This window comes from Nyctereutes procyonoides, unplaced genomic scaffold, assembly GCF_905146905.1.
Source record: "Nyctereutes procyonoides isolate TBG_1078 unplaced genomic scaffold, NYPRO_anot_genome, whole genome shotgun sequence".
Taxonomy (NCBI): domain Eukaryota; kingdom Metazoa; phylum Chordata; class Mammalia; order Carnivora; family Canidae; genus Nyctereutes; species Nyctereutes procyonoides.
In genome coordinates this window covers 27,291,062-27,313,330 of record NW_026575044.1, presented here as the reverse complement: position 1 = coordinate 27,313,330, position 22,269 = coordinate 27,291,062, and the positions used below count along the sequence as shown (strand labels likewise).

General features: G+C 38.6%; 1 protein-coding gene across 2 annotated transcripts in view; it reads left to right on the top strand.

The window, feature by feature from the left end:
• Positions 1 to 22,269, top strand: part of GALNT1 (polypeptide N-acetylgalactosaminyltransferase 1) — a 118,229-nt gene that overhangs the window by 40,406 nt on the left and 55,554 nt on the right. For both annotated transcript variants that reach the window (XM_055324141.1, XM_055324142.1), the window contains 2 exons: positions 13,666 to 13,912; positions 21,086 to 21,260. In XM_055324141.1, coding sequence (XP_055180116.1) covers positions 13,774 to 13,912; positions 21,086 to 21,260 — 314 coding nt within the window. In that variant the 5' untranslated portion in view covers positions 13,666 to 13,773. The remainder of the gene's footprint in view (positions 1 to 13,665; positions 13,913 to 21,085; positions 21,261 to 22,269) is intronic.

Genomic DNA, 22,269 nt, shown 5'->3' with positions numbered 1-22,269 from the left:
AAGTTTGCCTCTGAACATTTTTTTTTAAACAATACTCTGGCAGTTTGAATAATCGTTGCATCAGTGCATAAAAGTTCCTGATTTTCATCTAAGAAAAGTTCCTAAGTTTCGTCTAAGAAAGTGCCTGTAGAACTGCTATTCAGTATTTACTGTGTGCTGTGATCTATAAGTGATGTACATTACCTCATTTAATTTAGTGAAATGGGACTGTAATTTGGGCATATTTTTTCAAAGGAATAAAGAGCCCCAGGTTTATGCAAATTAAGAGTAACATTGCTAGGATTGGTTGGCCTAGTCAGTGTTGGAATTGAAATTGGAATCCAAATTTAAATTTCAGCAGTTGGCCTAACTGGAATACTACTCTCTTTCTCTCTCTCTCTTTTTTTTAAAGATTTTATTTATTCATGAGAGACACAGAGAGAGAGAGGCAGAGACACAGGCTGAGGGAGAAGCAGGCCCCACCACAGGGAGCCGAATGGGATTGGATGGTGGGATGGGAATCACACCTGAACCAAAGGCAGACACTCAACCATTGAGCCTCCCAGGCGTCCCTTACTTCTCTTTTAATATGCTGATTGTGTTGGGGGTTCCCAAGGGACCCCAGGTTTAGTGATTGGCTAGGACTCCCAGGATTCAGCATAAGTCATAATAACAGCTAAGACTTACTACAGTAAAAGGATACAAAACCGAATTGGCAAAGGGAAAAAGTACATGGGGTGAAGTCTGGAGGAAACCAGGCACAAACTTCTAAGAACCTCTCCCAGTGGAGTCACACATGATATGCTCTAGCAGTGAATTCTGATAATACATGTGAAGTGTTATCAGCTGGGGAAATTCATTAGACTCCGTGCCATTGTCTTTATTGGGGCTATTCATGGTGGCACACTCTGCCTAGGATGCACCAAAATTTCAGTCTCCCAGAAGGAAAAATAGGTGTTTTGCACAAACCATATTGTTTGTACAAATAGTTTAGGCACAGTTAGGTACATTTATCATTTAAGTAAGTTTTATATCAGTGTAGGGAATTGTTTATTATTCAAGTTTCCAGATGCCAGTCAGGGCCAACCTTGCAACCAAGCCTTTCTAGGGATAGTAATATTGAGCCTGGTGTGTTAACTTTTATCCTGTACATTGATTTATTTAAGCAGATTGTGATTATGATCATTTAGCTTCTGAGAAATAATAAGAGAAGTACATAATATGGCAAACCAAGTGCTTGAATGGTGTTCATGGCGGGGGGTTCCCATGACTGTATTAATATATGGTTTTAGATTTTTCTGGAAGGACTCCTCCAACTTAACATAATGTTCTACTCCTGGCTAAGGTTTATTAAGAGCAAAGGATGCAGTACAGGAATAGCAGGAAAAAGCTATATATACAGGTGACTGCTAGGAAGATCAGATACAAATGTTCATCTTTCCTCTGTGAGGGATCACATGGACATGATTTTCTGTGGCCAGTCCTGGTGACTAAAATATAGGACCCCAACCAGATACCAGGTGCACATCATAAATCTTGATACTTACTTTAAACAATGCTGACAGCCTGATAGATCCTGATCCACTGCCTCTAACATAGACCTGCCATGTTAACTCTTTCTTCACAGTATCCTACATGAAATAATGTTGCCTTTGTTAAATATAGCATTTAATGCTGATACATTCTTTAGAATATGATATTCTAAACTTAGAAAAAATAATTGATAGTAAATATAGTTCCTAAATTTCACTTCTCTTAGAATTCTTTAATTCTTTTTACTTCTTTTAGATTCTTTTAGGGATTTGTATAATGGTGACTTCTCGATTTACCATTTTTGTTCACAACTACTTGTGTTATATATGTTAAAGAAGAGTATAGTATAGGAATATGATTTTAAACAGTTAAATTAAGATATTACAAAATTAACTTTCACTCAGTGAAGGTCTTCCCTGTGAACATGATAAGGATGTCTTTTTTATGGAATTTGCAGATGCACAGAAATAACCAGTTTTGCAGAAAAAAAATAACCTATAGCTTAAAAATTGGCTGATTCCACGATTTGAAACCAGTCTTTATTACTTTATCTGTTGCCATTTGAAACCTGTATTGTGTTGTGTAAAAAAGACAAAGTAGATAGGGAAAGTTCCATGCTTAAAAATGAGAAGTTCTGAGTTAATGAAGTTATTAGGTTTCTTTGTTGCAGAACTTCACATCACCTTTAGAGCAGTAATATATAATATTATCTCAGAGCATATAGAATGTATACATTTCCCTAATGTACTTGACCATGGAATTTATTTAGTGAGAACTGGCAAGTATAGGTCTTGCAATTAATAGGGTTCTTGAGAACAAAATAGAAGAACAGCAAGCAGGAAGCCATTAAAGAGTTAGGTAAAGGAAAGAGAAATAAAACCGCTATAGAAAAAAAATTAAGATGTTGTTGCAGAAAAATTTAGTAAAAAGTTTAGTATAAGATACTGCCTTCTGGTAAAACCTATTTAGAAACTTCCCTATCTGTATGTCTTTTTCCTGCCAGGTTTCCTGAGTTGATGTTTCCCTTTTGTAATGTGAATGGTGCATCTCTTAGATTGTTTAACAGTGTGGTAAAGGGCTCCAATGGTATGGATCATTGCCTTCAGGCTTGCACCTTCTAGGTACCTGACATAGTATCAAGAACATTAGTTGGCCAAGACTCAGTAAATGTCCAGATAGCCTGGAATGAACTGTGACTCTTTTTAAAATACTGAAACTTTTTTTTTTTTAAAGGAACAACAGTAGAGTAGACATAAAGGGTACTGTACATTTAATAATGATGTCATTTTGTAAGACATTTTTGGAATTTTTCTTTTCTCTTTTTAAACATTTTTTAAGAATTTATTTATTTTAGAGAGAGATGGATACAGAGAAAGTGTGTGCGCCAGTGGGGGGAGGGAAAGGGACAAGCAGACTCCCTGCTGAGTGCAGAGCCCCACAGGGGGAGGGAGATGGGGGGTGGTCTCAATCTCCTGATCTTGAGGTCCTGACCTGAGCTGAAACCAAGAAGGAGGCTTAACTGACTGAGCCACTCAGGTGCCCCTGGAGTTTTTCTCTTAAATGGCTCTTGAGTTGAACTCCTCATCTCCAGCTTTTTTATGATTTATATCACTTTTAAAAAAAGATTTATATCATTTTTAAATTTATTTTCTCAGAACAGTAGAATTGTTCCACCATATACATGTAAACTTTTAACTACTAGATTTCTTTTTTCAGTAGGTGGAATATCATTCTCAGTAGTTAGGCTTGTTATAGCAAAGGAAGGCTAGTTGGTCAAAAGTAGCCAAGGCCTTCCTTAAGAAGGAATGCAAGGTGAGAAGACTTCTTTAGCATATATCAAGAATTATTAGAAAGTTGTAAGAAAGACAGCAATATGGTGTAAGGGTAGATGGAGCAGTGGAAGAGAGCACAGAACCCTGGAAACCTGGTATATGGCAAAGTTTGCATTGCACACCTTCCGTACATTGTACCGGGACAGTTGGTTATCCACATGGAAGAAAGTGACATTGAATCTCTTCTTAAACTTGAAAAGGTAAAACTTAAAAAATTTTAGACATTATTTTTAATGATTTCTAGGTAAGAATTTCTTATGATATAGAAAACGTAAGCCACAAAAGACACCTGTTATTAAGAAGACAAGCTATAAACTGGGAAAAGATTCTTGCAGCACATGTAACTAACACAAGATTAGAATCCGGACTGCACAAAAATATTTACAAACTATTAGGAAAAAGGCAGAACAGCCCACTGAAACAGTAGTGGACTAGACATCATAGGCACGTTAGAGAAGAGGAAATGGAGTAACCGATAATGTCCAAGACAGTGGGGAAATACAAATTAAAACTATATTAAGATACTAACTACACACTCACCGGATTGTTAAAAAATAAGGAAGTATTACATCAATAAGTATTGCCAGGGATATAACACATCCAGAGTGCTCATTTTGCTTACTGTTTTGCTTCAACCACCTGGGAAAACAAATTGGTCATATTTAGTCATATTTGAATATATGCATACCATATGACCTAATACCCTTATATGTGTACTCTAGATCAGGGGTTGGTGTGACAACTCATGAGTTAAAAAAGGTTTTTAACATTTTGAAATGGTGAGATAAAAAATTGTGTAATTTGTAACATGCAAATTATATGAAATGCAAATTTCAGTGTCCATAAAAAAAGTTCTGTTACAATACTGTCATACCTGTTTCTGTATCATTTATAGCTACTTTTGTGGCATAGCACCAGAGGTGAATGGTTACACCACAGATCTTCTGTCTTGCAAAGCCTAAAATATTTACCATCTTGCCCTTTGCCGAACCACTCTTGCCTTGCACCCCTTACGTCTTGTCTGTATGTGTGTGCCAGGAAACATATTTAGGAATGTTCATAATAGTACTGTTGATAATGATAGAAGCCTAGAAAGAACCACATATCCATTAAGCATAAAATGGATAAATTGTGGTATGCTATGCCAGTGGAATACTATTGAGTAGTAAAAACAAATTGACTGTAACTGCATGCAACGTATGGATGGGTCTCAGGAATTCAGATTTTTCCATTTATAAGTAGTTCAGAAGCAGACAAATGTAAAGAAGGCATTGCTAAGGATACTAGCGAAGTAAAACTGTCAGGAGAAGAGAGAATGGTAAGTTTGGAATAAAGATTGCCTTTGAGGAGCTGAGGAAGAGTTGTTTTTTTTTTAAGATTTTAAGAGACACACAGAGAGAGAGAGAGAGAGAGAGAGAGTCAGAGACATAGGCAAAGGGAGAAGCAGGCTCCATGCAGGAAGCCTGACGTGGGACTCGATCCCAGGTCTCCAGGATCAGGCCCTGGGCTGAAGGCAGTGCTAAACCGCTGAGCCACCCAGGGTGCCCAGGAAGAGATGGTATTGGAAAGGGAACTTTAAAGATTATATTCTTTTTTTTTTTTTTTCGGTTTAAAGATTATATTCTTAAACTGGGTGATGGATATATAATACATGTACGTTGTGTTGTGATTCTTTGTTTCAGTGATGTGTCTTCTATATACTTTTGATATTTGATATATTTTTGTAATTTGGAGCACTAAAAGGTATCTTTTCAAGTAGTATAGTTTGCCTCATAATGTGCAGTTGTTTATAACTAGTGGATATATCTAGTTCCCCTAGAAAGGGAACCTCAGCAGTAGACCAGAACCTGCTTGATTTCACCTATAGGTCTCCTCTTTCCTCCCCTCTCCCAACACCCCAAGTGTTCTGGTTGTGTTAGGAACTCTCCTAAGCAGAAAAGGGGATTAATAGAAGGATTGCTGCTGTTTGCAGAAGCTAAGGAAGAGTCAGGGACTTGGTCACTCTCGGCACCCTTTGCCTCTTGTTCTGTATGCTTCTATTTGGGTTCATTCTCTTGGACTGCGGGTGGGCTTTCTCCATGTGTTGGGCAGTGTAGCTGACTGCACAGCCACGTGCATAGCCTCCAGCTCTGTGACTTGAGAAGCCAAGGGGTGAGGTTCTGTGGTTGGCCTGACCAGGTCACTTGATTGTCTTCTGGCCAGTGGCTGGTCCTGTTTACCAGGAAAAACCTTTAGGGGAGGGTAAGGAGACCAAGGGTCAGGATCATGAACCAGGAAGCCCTCTCTGTTTGTGTCTGTTCTTTACGCGTAAATCAATATATGGAATTTGATACAGCTTTGTAAATATCAAGGCTAGTTTGAAATGACCCTTGAGACATTTTATGTTGCCTAGGACATGATATTTATTAGTAGTTGGGGGTGGAAGAGAGGTTAGAAATGTCTGTTGAGGGCAGCCCTGATGGCCCAGCGGTTTGGTGCTGCCTTCAGCCCAGGGTATGATCCTGGAGACCCGGGATCGAGTCCCACGTCAGGCTCCCTGCATGGAACCTGCTTCTCCCTCTGCCTCTCTCTCTCTCTCTCTCTCTCTGTCATGAATAAATAAATAAAATCTCAAAAAAAAAAAAAGAAGAAATGTCTGTTGAACATATCACTTAAAAATCAAAATACAGCATCACCACAAAGATCTCTTTTACTACCCCTTTATAGTCACAGTCATTTCTTTTCTTCCTGACAAGGACATTTAAGACATTAAAATATTTGAGTCAAAATAGACATTATCTAAACTTTAAGACATATCTGCTGTATTCCAAATGACTGGAGGACACAAACAATTGGCAATAGTGTTTAGCTGGGATGAGGGTTTATAGGTGGTTTTGTATCTTTTCTTTTACTTTTTTGTGTTTGCCAAGTTCTTTGAGCATATATATTACTTTATAATTAGGAAAAATACTAACTTTTAAAGATATTGCTAGAAGTTAAGTCAGTTTATCACCTTGTAGATTGACATTCTATTCAGGATACTGGTAAATTTTATAGGAGCCTGTACTCTGAGTACATATGATTAACATGTTTCCCCAACGTCTGAACTTGGAGAACTTGCAGTAACACCTGGGAAACAATTAGAGAAAGAGAATATCCAAATTTATATGGAATGTACACATCATTTTGTATATAATTTTTAGACTAGTTCTTAACTAATTTTTGTTAAATATTCAGAGTATGCTGATACCTAAAAATTGGTTCATGTTTTGGCTGGTGAATGAGTCTTCTCAGTGCCAAATTTTAGTAAGTAATCACTTGACAACTCATAGACAGTGGGAGAAATGTTGGCCTAAACACTTCACTGTAAATGGAAACTATAAAATTAAAAATTAAAGGACTAGAGCCATACTTACCTTAGCCAGTAGGTAATAGGCCAGAATAGTTGTGACTTTGTTTTGACAACTTTGGCTTCAGTTATTATGTGTTCATAGATTTACTTTTGTTACTGGTATAAGGTAGGATCTAAATTTATTTTTTACTGTATGGAAAGCCATTTGTCCACATATCAGTTTTCTACTCTGATTTGTAGTAGCACTTGTCCAGTTTTCTGTACATGTATGGGTTTGTTTTAGAGAACCACATGATTTTAGATTCTTCTGTTTTATTATAAATCCAGTCCCAATAAGCTTCCTTTGTGTTTTAATTAGAATTGTATTAAATTTGTATATTCATTTTGGAAAGAGGCTATTAATTTTTTTTCTGAACATAATATATCTAGCCATTAGTCAATTCTCTAAAATTATATTCTTCAATAAAGCTCCACAACTTTTTCTGTGTCTTGCACATATTTTGTTAAAGTTGTTTTTTTTTTTTTAAAGATTTTATTTATTTATATGAGAGAGAGACAGCAAGAGAGCACACAAGTGGGGGGAGTGGGGGTGGGTTGGGGGAGCAGCAGAGGAGGAGAAGTAGGCTCTGTGCAACGGGGAGCCCAGTGTGGGGCTGGATCACAGGGATCATGACCCAAGTTTAAAGGCGACACTTGGGGCAACCCCTGGTGGCTCAGTGGTTTAGCGCCGCCTTCAGCCCAGGACCTGATCCTGGAAACCCGGGATCGAGTCCCACGTTGGGCTCCCTGCATGGAGCCTGCTTCTCCCTCTGCCTGTGTCTCTGCCTCTCTCTCTCTTTCTCTCTGCTTCTCATGAATAAGTAAATAAAATTTTAAAAAGAAAAAAGTATGTTTATTGTAGGTCAAAGAATTTTCTTTCTAGACCTTTTTTGTTACTGAAGTCCTATATTGATGAATAATGAATTACTTCCAAAGTTAATGGCCTTAAACAATAGACATTTATTATCTTGTATTTTCTTTGGGTCAGGAATGCAGGAGCAGCTTAGCAGGGTGGTATTGATTCAGGATCTTTCTGGATGTTGCAGTCAGAATGTCAGCAGAAGCTGTAGCCCTCTGAAGGGTTGATTGGGATTGCTTCCAAAGGGGTTCACTTCCATGCCTGGCATACTGTTTGTTGGCAGGCTTCAGTTTCTTACCGTGTGGACCTCTTTATAGGGATGCTTGAGTATCCTTCTGAATTGGTGCTGGTTTTCCCCAGAGTGTGATCTGAGAGAGAGCTAGGAGGAAGAGTGTTTTTTTTTTCTTTTTTTGTTTAAAAATTATTTATAAAAAAATTTTTTTTACTTATTTATTTATTTGAGAGAGAGAGCACGCGTGTGCGTGCACAAACGGCGGGGTGGTGGGGGGGCAGAAGGGAGAAGAGGGAGAGGAAGAAGCAGACTCTCCGCTGAGCAGGGAGCCTGATGCAAGACTTGATCCTGAGGACCCTGGGATCAGGACCTGAGCTGAAGGTAGCTGCTTCACCTTCTGAGCCATCCAGGTACCCTGGAGGAAGTGCCTTGAAATCACACATTCTTACTTCCACTATATTGATTAGGAGCAAGTCACCAAGTCTAGCGCCATGCTAGGAGGGAAATTACACTCCACAAAAATTATTTTGCATATTGAGTTTTTAAAGTCTGTCTGCCCCGACAATGTTGCATATGGAGCAAGGGCTTCTGTCTGTATATCTTTACCTTAGACTCCTCCTTTGGGCCCCAAACTTTTGTATCCTTGGCTGTGGCTAATCTCTCTTCTTTTGTTTTTTTTTTTTCCCCTAATCTCTCTTCTTGAAGGTGTCAGAGTTACTTCCTACCTAACACACCCAAAGTGAAACTTAAGTTTCTTCCCATCTTGCTTCTTCCTTCCTTCCAAAAATCTGTCCTATTTTATTGGTCCCTGTTTCTGTGACTGGATCCATTCTGCAACCAGTGGTATAAGCCAAGATTTCCTCCTCTTTCCCCTTATCTGTTTTGTCCTTAAATCCTGTTGAGTTTGTCCCTGAAAACCTCTTGAATTTGCCCACTCTTAACCAGCTCCAGCTTTATCTCATGTCACAACTTCCTCTTCTTTTGTCTTTGATTCCCTGACCTTTCAGTGTTGGGCTCCTTCCTACTACAGAGCCCTTACTTCTCACTGCCCCCAATGCTTATTTTCCCCTCAAATCATGTCTTCATCAGGGAAGCCTTTCTGACAAAGTCTGATCTTTGTAATATTTATATTGCTTTGTGCTTCCCAAGCAGGTATCACTAGTGAAGTTTTATATATGTGTGACTGACTAACGCCTGCTTTCCTGGAGCCAACTATAAATTTCATAAGGGCAGGGGGTGTGCATTCTATTCATTTTTTTTTAAAGATTTTATTTATTTATTCATGAGAGACAGGCAGAGGGAGAATCAGGCTCCATGCAGGGAGTCCAATGTGGGACTCGATCCTGGGACCCCAGGATCGCACCCTGAGCCGAAGGCAGACCCTCAACCACTGAGCCACCCAGGCGTTCCCTGTTTATTTTTTTATTCTGTACATTTGACACATTCCCTGTATTTACTGAGTTTGTGTGAATGAATATGTTGTTTATAGTTCTGATTGAGAAATAAACAGAATATATAACTAGTAAATAAAATAATTTAGCCTATCCTTACGAAGTCTTTTAGTTTTTCTGGCAGAAGTTCCAGCTACAAATTAAATGAATAGATCTATTGCAAAGTCCTGTCTCCTACCTCTGTTGGGTCAGTATGATGCAGAGTTAGTGATCCTAGGTGCTGAGGGTACTGTGTTCTTGTGAGAGAGAAGGTAAACACTGTAATGTACCCAGAAGTGTAAAGCTTTAGGTCCAAGAGAATGAAGCTTCCATTTTCTCCTAAAGGTACGTATTGTCAAGTTGTCTTCTTAGGCTTGAAATTTCCAGAGAGCCTTGGTTAGGAGTTTGAGGACTAGGAGAAGATTATTCTTTAGCCCTAGAAAATGCTGATTGATCTTTGGAGGAACTTGGCAGTATGACATGTAGGGTAGGATCAGAAATTTACTGATATAATTGATCAGTATACTGTGACATAAATTCTGATATAACTTTATTTATTTTTAAAGATTTTATTTATTTATTCATGAGAAACACAGGGAGAGAGAGAGAGGCAGAGACACAGAGGGAGAAGCAGGCTCCATGCAGGGAGCCCAATGTGGGACTCGATCCCAGGACTCTAGGATCATACCCTGGGCCAAAGGCAAGTGCCAAACCACTGAGTCACTCAGGGATCCCCTAATTTTATAACTCTTTAAAAAAAAAAAAATAGATTTATTTATTTATTTATTTATTTATTTATTTATTTATTTATTTATTTATTTATGATAGAGAGAGAGAGGCAGAGACACAGGAGGAGGGAGAAGCAGGCTCCATGCTGGGAGCCCGATGTGGGACTCATCCCGGGACTCCAGGATCACACCCTGCGCCAAACGTAGGCGCTAAACCGCTGAGCCACCCAGGGATCCCTGATTTTACAACTCTTAAAATAAAAGTTAACTGTTAAAATAAAGTAGGCAGTCAAATGCATTTCAAATGGAAGGTTTTTGTTTTTTAAAGATTTAATCCATTTATTTGACAGAGCTAGAGAGCACAAGTTGGGGGGAATGGCAGAGGGAGAGGGAGAAGCAGGCTTCTGGTTGAGCAGGGAGTCTGATGTGCGACTCGATGCCAGGACCTGGGGATCATGACCTTTGCCAGTGGACTGAGCCACCCAGTCACCCCCTCAAATGGAAGATTTTAATCTATTATTTTTAGGACAAAATTCTGAGCTTTATGTGACTTCTGAGATAAATTCTCGAGTGTGTCATTTGAGGAAATGTACACCATTTGTCTCCTAAAATCAGCATTGTTTCTTTGCAATATTCCCTCATATTTATTTATTTATAAGGGGATTGAGGTTGAATTTATTGAAACTTACCCTTTTAGATGTAGTTTTATAAGTCTGGACAAATGGACAGAATCGTCTGACCACCAGCACAGGCAAGGATATGGAATGTTTTCATTATCACCAGTTCTTTCACACCCTCTTCTGGGCAGTTCTCAGTTTTCCTCCACAGTTCCTGGCAACCACTGATTGATTTCTGTCCCCATAGTTTTGCTTTTGCCAGATTTTTCTATAAAGGGAATCATGCAAGTATACTGTATATAGCACTTTGTGACTACTTTCAGTTAGCATAATGCTTTTGAGATTCATCCATTTTATTGCATATATATCAAGAGTTCTTTTTTTGTTGCTGGGTTAGTATCTCAGTGTTCAGTGTACTATACTTTGTTTATTCATTCACCAGGTTTGGACATTTGGATTGTTTCCAGATTTTGATGATTACGATTAAGCTGCTATAAAGATTTGCATACAGGTCTTTATGTAGACATATATTTTCCTTTCTCTTAAGTAAATAGCTAGGAATGAAATTGCAGATTATTGTGGGGAGAAACTACCAAATTTGTTTTCCAAAGAGGCTGTCCCATTTGCACTTCCACTGGCAACATATTACAGTTACAATTGTGGCAAATCCTAGTTCACACTTGGTATTTTTCTTTTTCCCTTTAGCCATATAGATTGACACGTAGTGGTGTTTCATTGTGGTCTCAAATAGCAGTTCCCTAAAAGGTAATGATGTTGAACACCTTTACATGTGCTCATTTGCCATCTGTATTACTTTTTTGATGACAAGACTATTCAAACCTCTTGCTTCTTTTATTGGATTGGGTTTTTTAAATAGTATTTTGAGAGTTCTTTATATATTCTGGATACAAGTCATTTATCACATATGTAATTTGTATTTTCACCCAGTCTGTGACCTGTTTTTTATTTTCTTAATTGTTGTCTTTTGAAGATTTTTTTTTAAAAAGATTTTATTTATTTATTCATGAGAGAGGGGAGGAGGGCAGAGACACAGGCAGAGGGAGAAGCAGGCTACACACAGGGAGCCCAGTACGGGACCCAGTCCTGGACCTCGGGATCACAACATGATCAAAGGCAGACGCTCAACTGCTGAGCCACCGAGGCATCCCTGAAGAAGGTTTAATTGTGAAGTCCAGTTAATCTTATGATTTGTGGTTTTTGTTTTGTTATGTTCTCAGAAACTTTGCCTAACCCAAGGTCTCAAAGACTTTTTGCCTCTCCTTTATCTATCCTCCTTTCTGCTACACCTCCTACTTCCTCCATACTCCTTTTCTCCCAAACACGTACATACCCACTGCATTTGATCTAAAATTTTTGAATCTAATTGTTCCGCCTTGGAAAAATTAAATAGTAATGAATACAAAGTAATAGACACTTGAATTGAAGTAATGCATTAAAAATAGCAATCAGCAGATTTTTGAGAACATAAAGCTACATTTGAATTCCAGATGCTGTACTAGCAGTCCCATTGTTTACTTTGCCAGTGCCCAGAAGAGGTAGCTTTTCATGTAAAGTAGCTCAAAATTTATATTTATCTAGCTTTTCTGGAGAGAACTATTGTTTCATGATACTGTGCACTATAATGTTTCTGGTTTTCCCCTCACCCTAGTTGCCATAGTCATCAGTAGTTGCTCACCACACGTGACGTGGTATCAGATATTTAGTAAGTACAATTTTGAGGCAAGAAAATGACAGTAACATATATCCTTGTTCACTGTGCAGTCAGGGAATGTTGGTTTGATGAAAGGAGGAGTATAGGCAAGAGAGCAAAGTCCCAGAAAGAGCAGAGCACAGATAATACTTTATAAGTATCGCTTAGAGTTTTTTTGGGGTGCTTTTCAGGTTGCTGTCTAGCAACCTTGTGAAGAAGGCAAGAAATACTTTCTTTTTCATAGATAAGCTCTCTGGCATATCCTGAATTGTTTAGGTGAATACCTCTGATGCCCACTGTGGAATGTAAAGGTGTCCTTCGAGAAGCTGCTGTGTTGCCCATCAGGCCAGTCCTTCAGAGCATCTGTTCATTTGGCTTTTGTTGTGAGGCACATGTGCGAAGTATGTGTTTCCTCCATCCACTTCATCTGAATGCACTTGGCTTGTCTCCTTCCTGATCGGCAGGGACCTAGGCCTTTGAATTTCAGTGTCTGCTGTTCATCAGAATGACTCCTGACCTCTCTGAGGCCCCTCAGTGTGTTCTAGAGCTCCCCCCAAGATGAGCTCCTTCTGTAGCAGAAATGTTACTAGTCAGACTATCCCAAGTGACTTTGCAAATATGGTGACAGTTCCTCCAGTCATTTTCTTATGGTATTTTCAGAGATTGAGGGACAAGGGTGGGGGAATAGAAATTAAAGATCAGGGAAGTCTGAAATTACTGTCCGAGCCAGGATTAGGTCTCAGATCTTATCATACTCTTTTTCTTCCCCGTTATACTTTCTCTGAGTGTTTGTGAATGGCTGGTGACTGCAGTGTTTTTAGAATGGGATTCAGTGGAAGAGAGATAAGAATTAGCCCAATAAACTGCTGTAGCACAATACTAGGAGAACTCCTATTGCTCCTTGGGACCTGGAAACCTTGAATGAGTGGTCAAAATGGACTGAGAATCTCTGGTTTCTTAAACTCTTGTGGCAATTAGTGGCTTAGCATTTAATAGAGCAGTTGAATAGAAGTTAAGCTGTGTGTGTTTGATGGATATGAGATAGTAGCTCACTATTGTTTTCATTTGCATTTTCCTAATTATACTTAATTGAGTGTTTTTCCACATTTATTGGCTATTCAGGTTTCTTTTCTGCACAGTGCTTGTTTATATCCTTTACCCATTTTTCTGTTGGATTGTTGTATGTTGATTTGTAGGAGTTATTTGTACATTCTTGATACTATTTATTTTTATGTATTTTACAAGTATTTTTAAAAGTCTGATTTTTAAACTTATTCTGAATAGTAAAATTTCATGTGCATGTTAAATTAATCATAGTTAATTTTTAAGGTTCTGATATTTTAAGTTAATCTTTTTTTCTTTTTGTCTCTATAGGTTATGAACGTGATTTCTGATGAAACTGGATTCCAGGAATAATTTTCATGATCTTTGTATATTTATATATATATATATTTTAAAATTTTGCATTTGACTTAAAGTGCCATGAGAAAATTTGCATATTGCAAGGTGGTCTTAGCCACCTCCTTGATTTGGGTACTATTGGATATGTTCCTGCTGCTTTACTTCAGTGAATGCAACAAATGTGATGAAAAAAAGGAGCGAGGACTTCCTGCTGGGGATGGTGAGTAATATTTTATAATAATACATCTGTTTTAGGGCAGCCTGGATGGCTCAGTGGTTTAGCGCCACCTTCAGCCCAAGGCGTGATCCTGGAGTCCTGGGATCAAGTCCCACATCAGGCTCCCTGCATGGAGTCTGTTTCTCCCTCTGCCTGTGTCTCTGCCTCTTTCTGTGTCTTTCATGAATAAATAAAAAAAAAAATCTTTAAAAAAAAAACCAAAAAACCAGCATCTGTTTTAGTATGTTACTTGTTTGTTCACTAATTTGGATACTGTAAAATTTTATTTATTTTTAGATTAGTAGTAATCCTGACTTCCTAAATATGATCATATTACTAACAGTTTTCCAATGGGTTCTCCCAACAGTTAAAATATCAAAGTATCATCATGTATAGAATTGCAAAATTCAGTATTTATGTTCAGTGTTACATGTAGTTATTTTCTGGAGGTTGTGTTACTAGGTAATGTGGGGAAACTAATATTAACTATTGTTACACTAATAAAAATAGTTGGAACCAACAAAATTGTATGGCATTAATGCCATAAATGCTAAGTGTTAAAATTGCAATATCAGGTATCAAAAAGAGGTTTTTTTTCCTGCCCTCCCATTTCAGTTATGAGGGAAATCATTCTAGATGGATGTAATCTGGAGAGTTCTTTTGGTTAATGCTATAGATAGCTCCAGTTAGCATTTTAGGGAGGGCTTTTGCAAAGATGTGGCCATATAATAGAGGCCACAGTGAGATTGCAGTTTTGGTATGAAAAAGAAAGGAAACACAAATATGAAGGACCTGGGTTGGAAGTACTAACATTTTTGGCAGTGGATACCTGGAAAATTCAATTTTGAACATTTTGTGTTCAAACCAACAAACAAGTGTTGCTTTCTATTTTTAAAGTATTTTTATTTATTATTTTTTAAGGTTTTATTTATTTATTTGAGGGGGTGAGCATGAGCAGAGAGGACAGGTGAAGGGAGAGGAGAAGCAGACTCCCCACTGAGCAGGGACCCTGATGTGAGTCTCGATCCCAGGACCTTGGGATTATGACCTGAGCTGAAGGCAGATGTTTAACCACTGAGCCACTCAGGTGCCTTCCCTTTAAGTTTTAATAAAATATACTTTAATTCAAAGTGAGCCTCTTAATTTGCTGATTTTCCTGCTTTACTCTGTGACTCTGCTGCTTAGTAACTTTTCTAGATGACAAAATACTGCCTCCTTAACTATTGTTAAACACAACTCTGTCTACATTTAACTCAAAGAACAGGTATTACTGTCTACCAGTAACGCAGATACTCTTTTCCCAAATAGAACAGATTAGCTTATCTTTAATTAACTTTAATTCATTGCCATTTATAGTGGGAGCTCATAGTGTTCTGTTTGAAATGCAAAGACATGAAAGAAAGAAGATCCACTTGGTGAATGTTTTGGTTTTTTTTCCTAAAGACTTATTTATTTATTTTAGAGAGAGAGTGTGAGCAGGAAGGGGACAGAGGGAGGGAGGGAGGGAAGTTGACTCACTGCTGAGCGCAGAGCCTGACATGGGGCTCAATCCCACTACCCCAAGATCTCGACGCAAGCTGAAATCAAGAGTTGAATGCTCAACCAACTGAGCAGCCCAGGTGCCCCATTGGTGAAGGTTTTTAAAGCTCTCATAATTGCTGGGCAGTATATTAAGTGCTACACAGCTCAATAAGAAAAAAAAATAAGATACACAGCTACACAGCACAACAAGAAAAAAAAAAAGACAAAATGCCTCCCTTTGGGGAACTCACAGTCCAATAGGAGAGAAAGAATAATAGTAAAAACCTGATAGAATAAATAGCATTCTGGAGATGTGCATACGAGCAGAAAGGAACACATGTGTGAGAGGGTGCAATAAGTAAAGAATACTCATGTTGAGGAGTATCGAGGTGAACAGGTGTTTGTTAGGTTTGATGAATAAGCAAGAGAAAGAAGCATGTGCGAGATGAACAAGTGAGAGAATAGAGTTGATGGAGAGAGAATGTGAGGCAAGAGCACAGATGAAACTTGGGAGGTTAGCAGAGGCCACGTCAGGAAGACCTTTTATGGCATGCTAAGAGTTTTGGATTTCTTTATAGACAGTGGCATGCCATTGAAGGCTTGTAAACAAGGGAGAAGGTAACCTGATGAGAACCGGACTGGGAGAAGGTAACCTGATGAGAACCAGACTTTCAGAGGAAAGCTTTTGGTGGTCCTGTGGTTGAAGTACTGGAAGAGAAGGAGCAGCAGAGACTAGGTGTGAGGCTGTTGTGAGAGTTTAGAGAAATTCTTGCGGCCTACAGTAGAATGATACTGAAGTATGTAAACAGTGGAATTTACATAACATGAAGAGCCACTAAATGTAGGTGATAATAGAGAAGAGTTTAAGATACCTCTCAGGTTTCCCTGTTTGATGAGTTGATAGAAAGAAGTCCTCCAGAGGTGGAGCAGCTTTGACAGATGGTGAAAAGATGAGCTTGGCTGGGAGTATTTGACTTGGAAGTGCTGGTAAAGATGTTCTGCAGAAAACAGTGGTCATGGTGCAGAATGTAGGTGGTAGTGTAAGCCGTGTCTGTGCTGAAGGCTGTACCAGGAGCACGCATAGACTTAGATCCAATGTTGGAGAGCATCTTGGAGGTCAGTAAGGAAGAGAGGCTTCTCAGGAAGTCAGGTGGGAGGAGACGCCAGAGAGAGGGCGGTCACAAAAATTCAGGAGTATTGTTTGTCAGAGATTTTACCTGAGATGAAGATAAGGTGTTTCTGTATGTTTGGAAATGGGGTTTCTTCTGACCGTGGCAGGTGCCATTTCAGTGCCAGTGGATTTGATGTACTCATGAAGGAGTTGCGATGTGTAGCTTATTCTTTTAGGAAGCTTCAATACAGGGGAAGGGAGGTGGTGGTGCATGGGGCACCTGGCTGGCTCAGTCAGTGGAGCATGTAACTCTTGATCTCATGGTTGGGAGTTTGAGCCCCACATTGGGTAGAGATTACTTAAAAAAAAATCTTAACGAAAAGAAACAACAACAACAAAATAAGAAAAGGGGTAGTGCACCAGTTAAAGGAATGGGGCAAACACGTGTGCATGTGTTTTTATGTACCTTGAGGCGGAGGTTTAAAATATAAAGGACAAATGTAATAATCCGAAAGAGCAAATTCTTAGCAGTTAAGACAATGTCGTATCAAAGCCATAAGAAAAGGATTGTACTTGAAGAAATTGCCAAGGTTAATACAGTTCTGAAAGCCACTGTGGCATGAACATCAAAGACAAGAAGTAGTCTTTATACAAAGTACGGAAGTACTGTGTAAAGGAGCAGTGGTCCGAGAGTAGCAGTACGGAGCTGTGAGCCCTTATCAGGACATCTTGAGAAAGAATGACCCATTCTCCCAGAAGAGGTTTGTGAGGTTAGCAGGCTCCCAGGAGGGCAGGTTTGAGTTAAGTCTGGTGGAAGGGGCCTGTGTGTTGTGGAAAAAGACCATGAAAAGGCTTTTATAGTGGGGTGGGGATCTGGGTGTTCGGTGGGACGACTGAGAAGGAGGGAGGTGCAAGAGAAGGACTGAGCAGAGCAGTAAGCCCAAAGGTGAGATGGCAGTATGAAGGGAGAGGGAGTAGGGGGCTGGCAGTTCCAGATGGGGCTTTAAAACAGCGGGGTTGCAAACTTTGTTCCCTATAATCTTAAGGAGTTGATGGGAAAGAAGGGGAAAATGGTTTGAGGAAGGGGGCAGCTAATGCTCAGAAAGAACACCTTGAAAAATCTGCTCCCTGTGAGGTTTTGGTGCAATAGGAGCTGGGAGCTGTCTGTCCAGAGTGGTGCAGCTCTGAAGTCTCAGAGCCCTGAAGTAAGCACCTTCTCAGCTCAGGTCTGGTGAGGGCTTGCAGCAGTGCCCCTGAGGAATGCACCCTGAGGCGACTGGGAGAGGACAGATGGCTGAGTACACCAGGGACATGGATATTCTTAGTGGATAAGCCGGGCCACACCGGGACCAGAAGAGTGTAGGTTTCTTGATAGTACACATGAAGTCTCCAGGCTCTTCGGTTTTTATGGTATTTGGAAAACCAAAACAAAAGCAAAAGGCAAAAAAGCAAACAAACAAACAAACAAACAAACAAACAGATAAGACTCCAAAATTACTGTTTCAGTATTATAAAGATCTCCTTTCTGAACATTCTTTTAACTGCTTTCCAGTACCTGCTTGGTGAAATTTATCAAATTCTTATCTTTATACTGTGAATAAAGGGGTCCTATTTTTAAGCACAATGGATTGATTATCCTTACCATAATGCTGAATCTCTTACAAGATTATCATTGATAATCCATTTTCTAGGATTTGCTTGTTACTTGCCTACTTCAGGTAATAGTGGGCCAGGCCAGTCTATGTGGTTACAGAGGTGTTGGTGGTTTTAGTTTGTTATGTTTTTCTGAGCAGTTCTGTCTCATAGTTTTATACTTACATTTTATACCTGAGGCTATCTAAGAATAGCAATATTCTTCTCTTGCTATTAGATGGGGCTCCCCTTGAAAAACTGGGATAGTGGGGGTTGTGTCATGGGATTATTTTTGTTGCCCTTCTGCCTTCCAAATAACTTTATTCCTTCAATTTGTGGGTTTGGATTTTGTATAGAATATTCAGTATTTTTATAGATGCAGTTCAAGTAAGAATTGATCTTTTATGCCAGAACTATACTCAATTTTCAGATCCTTAAAATGTTGATGATTCAATTTTTCATGTGTGTATGCTAGAATTATTTCAGTTATTAAACTTCAGGAAGCCTTTTGATGATTAAAAACTTAAAGATAGTAAAGATAGTAAAGGCTTTTGGAAAATATTATAATTTTTTGCATGTTTATAGAGTTTTTAAAATAAATTTTATTTATTTATTCATGAGAGACAGAGAGAGGCAGAGATATAGGCAGAGGGAGAAGCAGGCTCCCCAAGGGGAGCCCCATGGGGGACTCCATCCCAGAATCCAGGATCATGACCTGAGCCGAAGGCAGATGCTCAACTACTGAGCCACCCACGTGCCCCTTTATAGAGTTTTATATACTAAACATATTACAAATAAATTGAACATAAAATTGCAGCAAGGATTGAAACTGAGAAGGATTTGAGGTAGCTTAGGGTTATCAGTGAGTTTTGTTACTTAATTTTGGTGTGTTTTTCTTTTGTTTTTTTTGGGGGGGTTGAAAGAGGGAGAGAGCACATGTGCGCATGATGGAGGAGTAGGCAGAGGGAGAAAGAATTTTAAGCAGGCTCCATGTTCAGTAGGGAGTCTGCTTCTTCCCCTCCCTTTGCTCCTCCCCTGTACCCCACCTCAAATAAACAAATAAAATCTCTTAAAAAAAAAAAAAAGCTTAGTCAGTTGGCAAACATTAGGCAGGATTTATTTCTAAAAATGGTTTTACGTGAGTTTTCAATAATTTTAAAGTTATTTCCTAATATTTTAATGCCCTCCTAAAATCACAGTTCATTCTGAGAACCAGCACAAAATTATTTTAAACCATTTTTTTAATGGTTGTCTAAGATAGGTTTTTATAGTCTAGATATAGTTGTTGAAGACACAATAATTTCATATTCTATAGCCTTGGAGTTTGTAGGTTGTTTTGTACCACCATCTGAAACAACCATTTTATAAGTTAGCTTTACCCACTAGTGCTATTCTTGGGCAGATGAAGCCTGGCTGAAGAGTGATGGTTTTTCTACTGCCTTGTTGTTTTTGTGCAGAGACTCTTTGGAGGTGCCTAAAAAAAATAAACAAAGGGAGAATAAAAATTTCAGCTTTAAAAATAAATAAGTAATGTACAAAACATGTGTTTTTATCTCATTATTGCCTTCACCTCATTCTCTACCCATGCCTTTTAGATGAGAAGTTTAATGTGTTTTTTGCAAGTTTAATCCACCTGAGAACTTCTTTTTCTTGGAACACTTTTTAACATCTCAAAAGTGTAGAACAAGAAATAGTATTTGGAAATTGCTGAATATTACTCTTTTTAAGTTAAATTTTTTTTTTTTAAGATTTTTGTTTATTTGTGTAAGAGAGTAAGAGAGTGCACGCATGCATGAGAGGTGTAAGGGCAAAGGGAAATGGAGAAGCAGACTCCCCGCTGAATAGGGAGTCCAGCGTGGGGCTCAGTACCAGGACCCTAAGATCATAACCTGAGCTGAAAGGAGATGCTTAACTGAGCAACCCATGTGTCCCTGAATATTACTTACTTTATTTATATATACATCAATAGATGACATTACTTTGGATTAGAATTAACTTTCCTGATGCTCCACCTTGTTTAAAGCTTATTTTAATGTTTATTATCAATTCTAGGATTTCATTTTGACTTATTTTGAATAGTATTTTTGCTGACATATTAATTCAGTACATAATTATAAAACTCCTTTAAGACATTTTGCTGGACTCCACAAAAGGTACACAAATGAATCAAACCTGAACTAAAAAGAGATCGTAATCTAGTGGGGGACCCACAAGGCAGGTTGGCAGTCATTATAGGAGATAGCAATTGATTAGGATTGTAAGAGCCCTAGATAAAGTGAAGTGGCAGTCAAGAGTAGTAGATGATCACCATAGAGGGATTTGGAAAAGCTGCAGTCAAGAGAAGCTGTTTTAGCTGGCCTTAAAAGACAAGTAGGTGTTTGGTGGTATTGCAGAAATAGGACTGAGGAGGTCCATGGGAGAGGACTCCTGTGAGCAAAGGCACCAATGCAGGAAAACGTGAAGCACATATAAAGGAAAGTAGTGAATTGCTATTTGACTGAAGGATTAAACACTAGAGTGGGGGTAGGGAGGGGCATATCTGTGAGGGCTGAGCAGGTAGTATGTTTGGAAAGTTAGGTTAAATTTCATATTAAAGAGTTAGACTCTAGGAGATCATGGGAATACCACAATTAAAATCATGCTTTAAAGAGGTCAATGTGGTAATGATATTTGAGATGGAAATGCCAAGGTTGTGCATGATTCAGGTAAGTAGTGTAGGGTGAGGAGGTCTTGAGTGAGGACACTGGTGTGAAAGAGGACAAGGTAGCCGCTAGGAGGTTTTTACAGACTAGGAGAGAATGGACTCAGAAATGGCTCTGGTTGTCAAGGGACAATTTAAACTCAAATGTTATTAAACAGAAAGAGTTATCAATTGCTATAAAATTAATGTTGAGTTTCCTCCGTATTCTTAGTTCTAGAGCCAGTACAAAAGCCTCATGAAGGTCCTGGAGAAATGGGGAAACCAGTTGTCATTCCTAAAGAGGATCAAGAAAAGATGAAAGAGATGTTTAAAATCAATCAGTTCAATTTAATGGCAAGTGAGATGATTGCACTCAACAGATCTTTACCAGACGTCAGGTTAGAAGGGTAAGTACCTAGTGTGGTCCTGATAGCATTGAATTTGAATGAAAAGTGTGTTCTGAATTCCCAATAAATTATACTTCAGTGTTAATTGTTCTTAAAGTGAATGGTACATCACTGAGTTACTACTTACCCCACTTAATTAAATACTGATAAAAAATACTATTGATCATTAGGCTATAAATTTTAGGCTTTGGAAAATAATGATTTATCTTAATAGATTAGTAGGGGATTTCAAACTTACCAAACAGTTCTAAAATTAGCTTTTTTAAAAAAAGATCCTTTTAAGATGTGTGTAACTTAAAATAGTAATGTGTACAGTCATAGGTGTACAGATTATTGAATTTTTACATATACATATATAGCTAATTATCCAAATCAAGATATAAGTGTTATATGAATGAATATTCCATAATATATTTACACATTGATAGACATTTGGGTTGTTTCCTCATTTTAACTATTACGAATAAAGGAGTTGTGACATTCTTATGCATGTCTTCTGGAGGACTTTGGCTCTTGTTTCTATTTGGTATATATAGGGGAAAGGAATAGGTTATACATTTATACAGTATTAGTAAGTGCTGCCAAACAATTTTCCAGGATGATTGTACCAATTTACACTCCACTACCATTGTTAGAGGCCCAGTTGCTCCATGAGAAGAAGGTAACAAGGTATTGGCTAGAGAACAGCAGGCCCTGTTAAAAGCAAACGTGCTACACACAAAGCTCATGGAACAAGTGAACATACACATTTGGCTCCTGAGACCCTAGCCACCTTCCCTTCTATGGTTCCCATTCATGCCAGCAACCAGGCCATCCTTTTCCAGGCAAGAGATTAGAGTATCATTCTTGACAGAGTAGGACTAGATATAGAGGGGGGAAAAAACTTCACAGTAATCATCACTCTGAGCTAATAGCTTTTTGGTTCCCTTTTTTTATAACAAATGTGTAACCGAGGAGTACTAGACAATGACAAGAAACCTTCAAACATGGAAAATACAGTTCCTAAAAG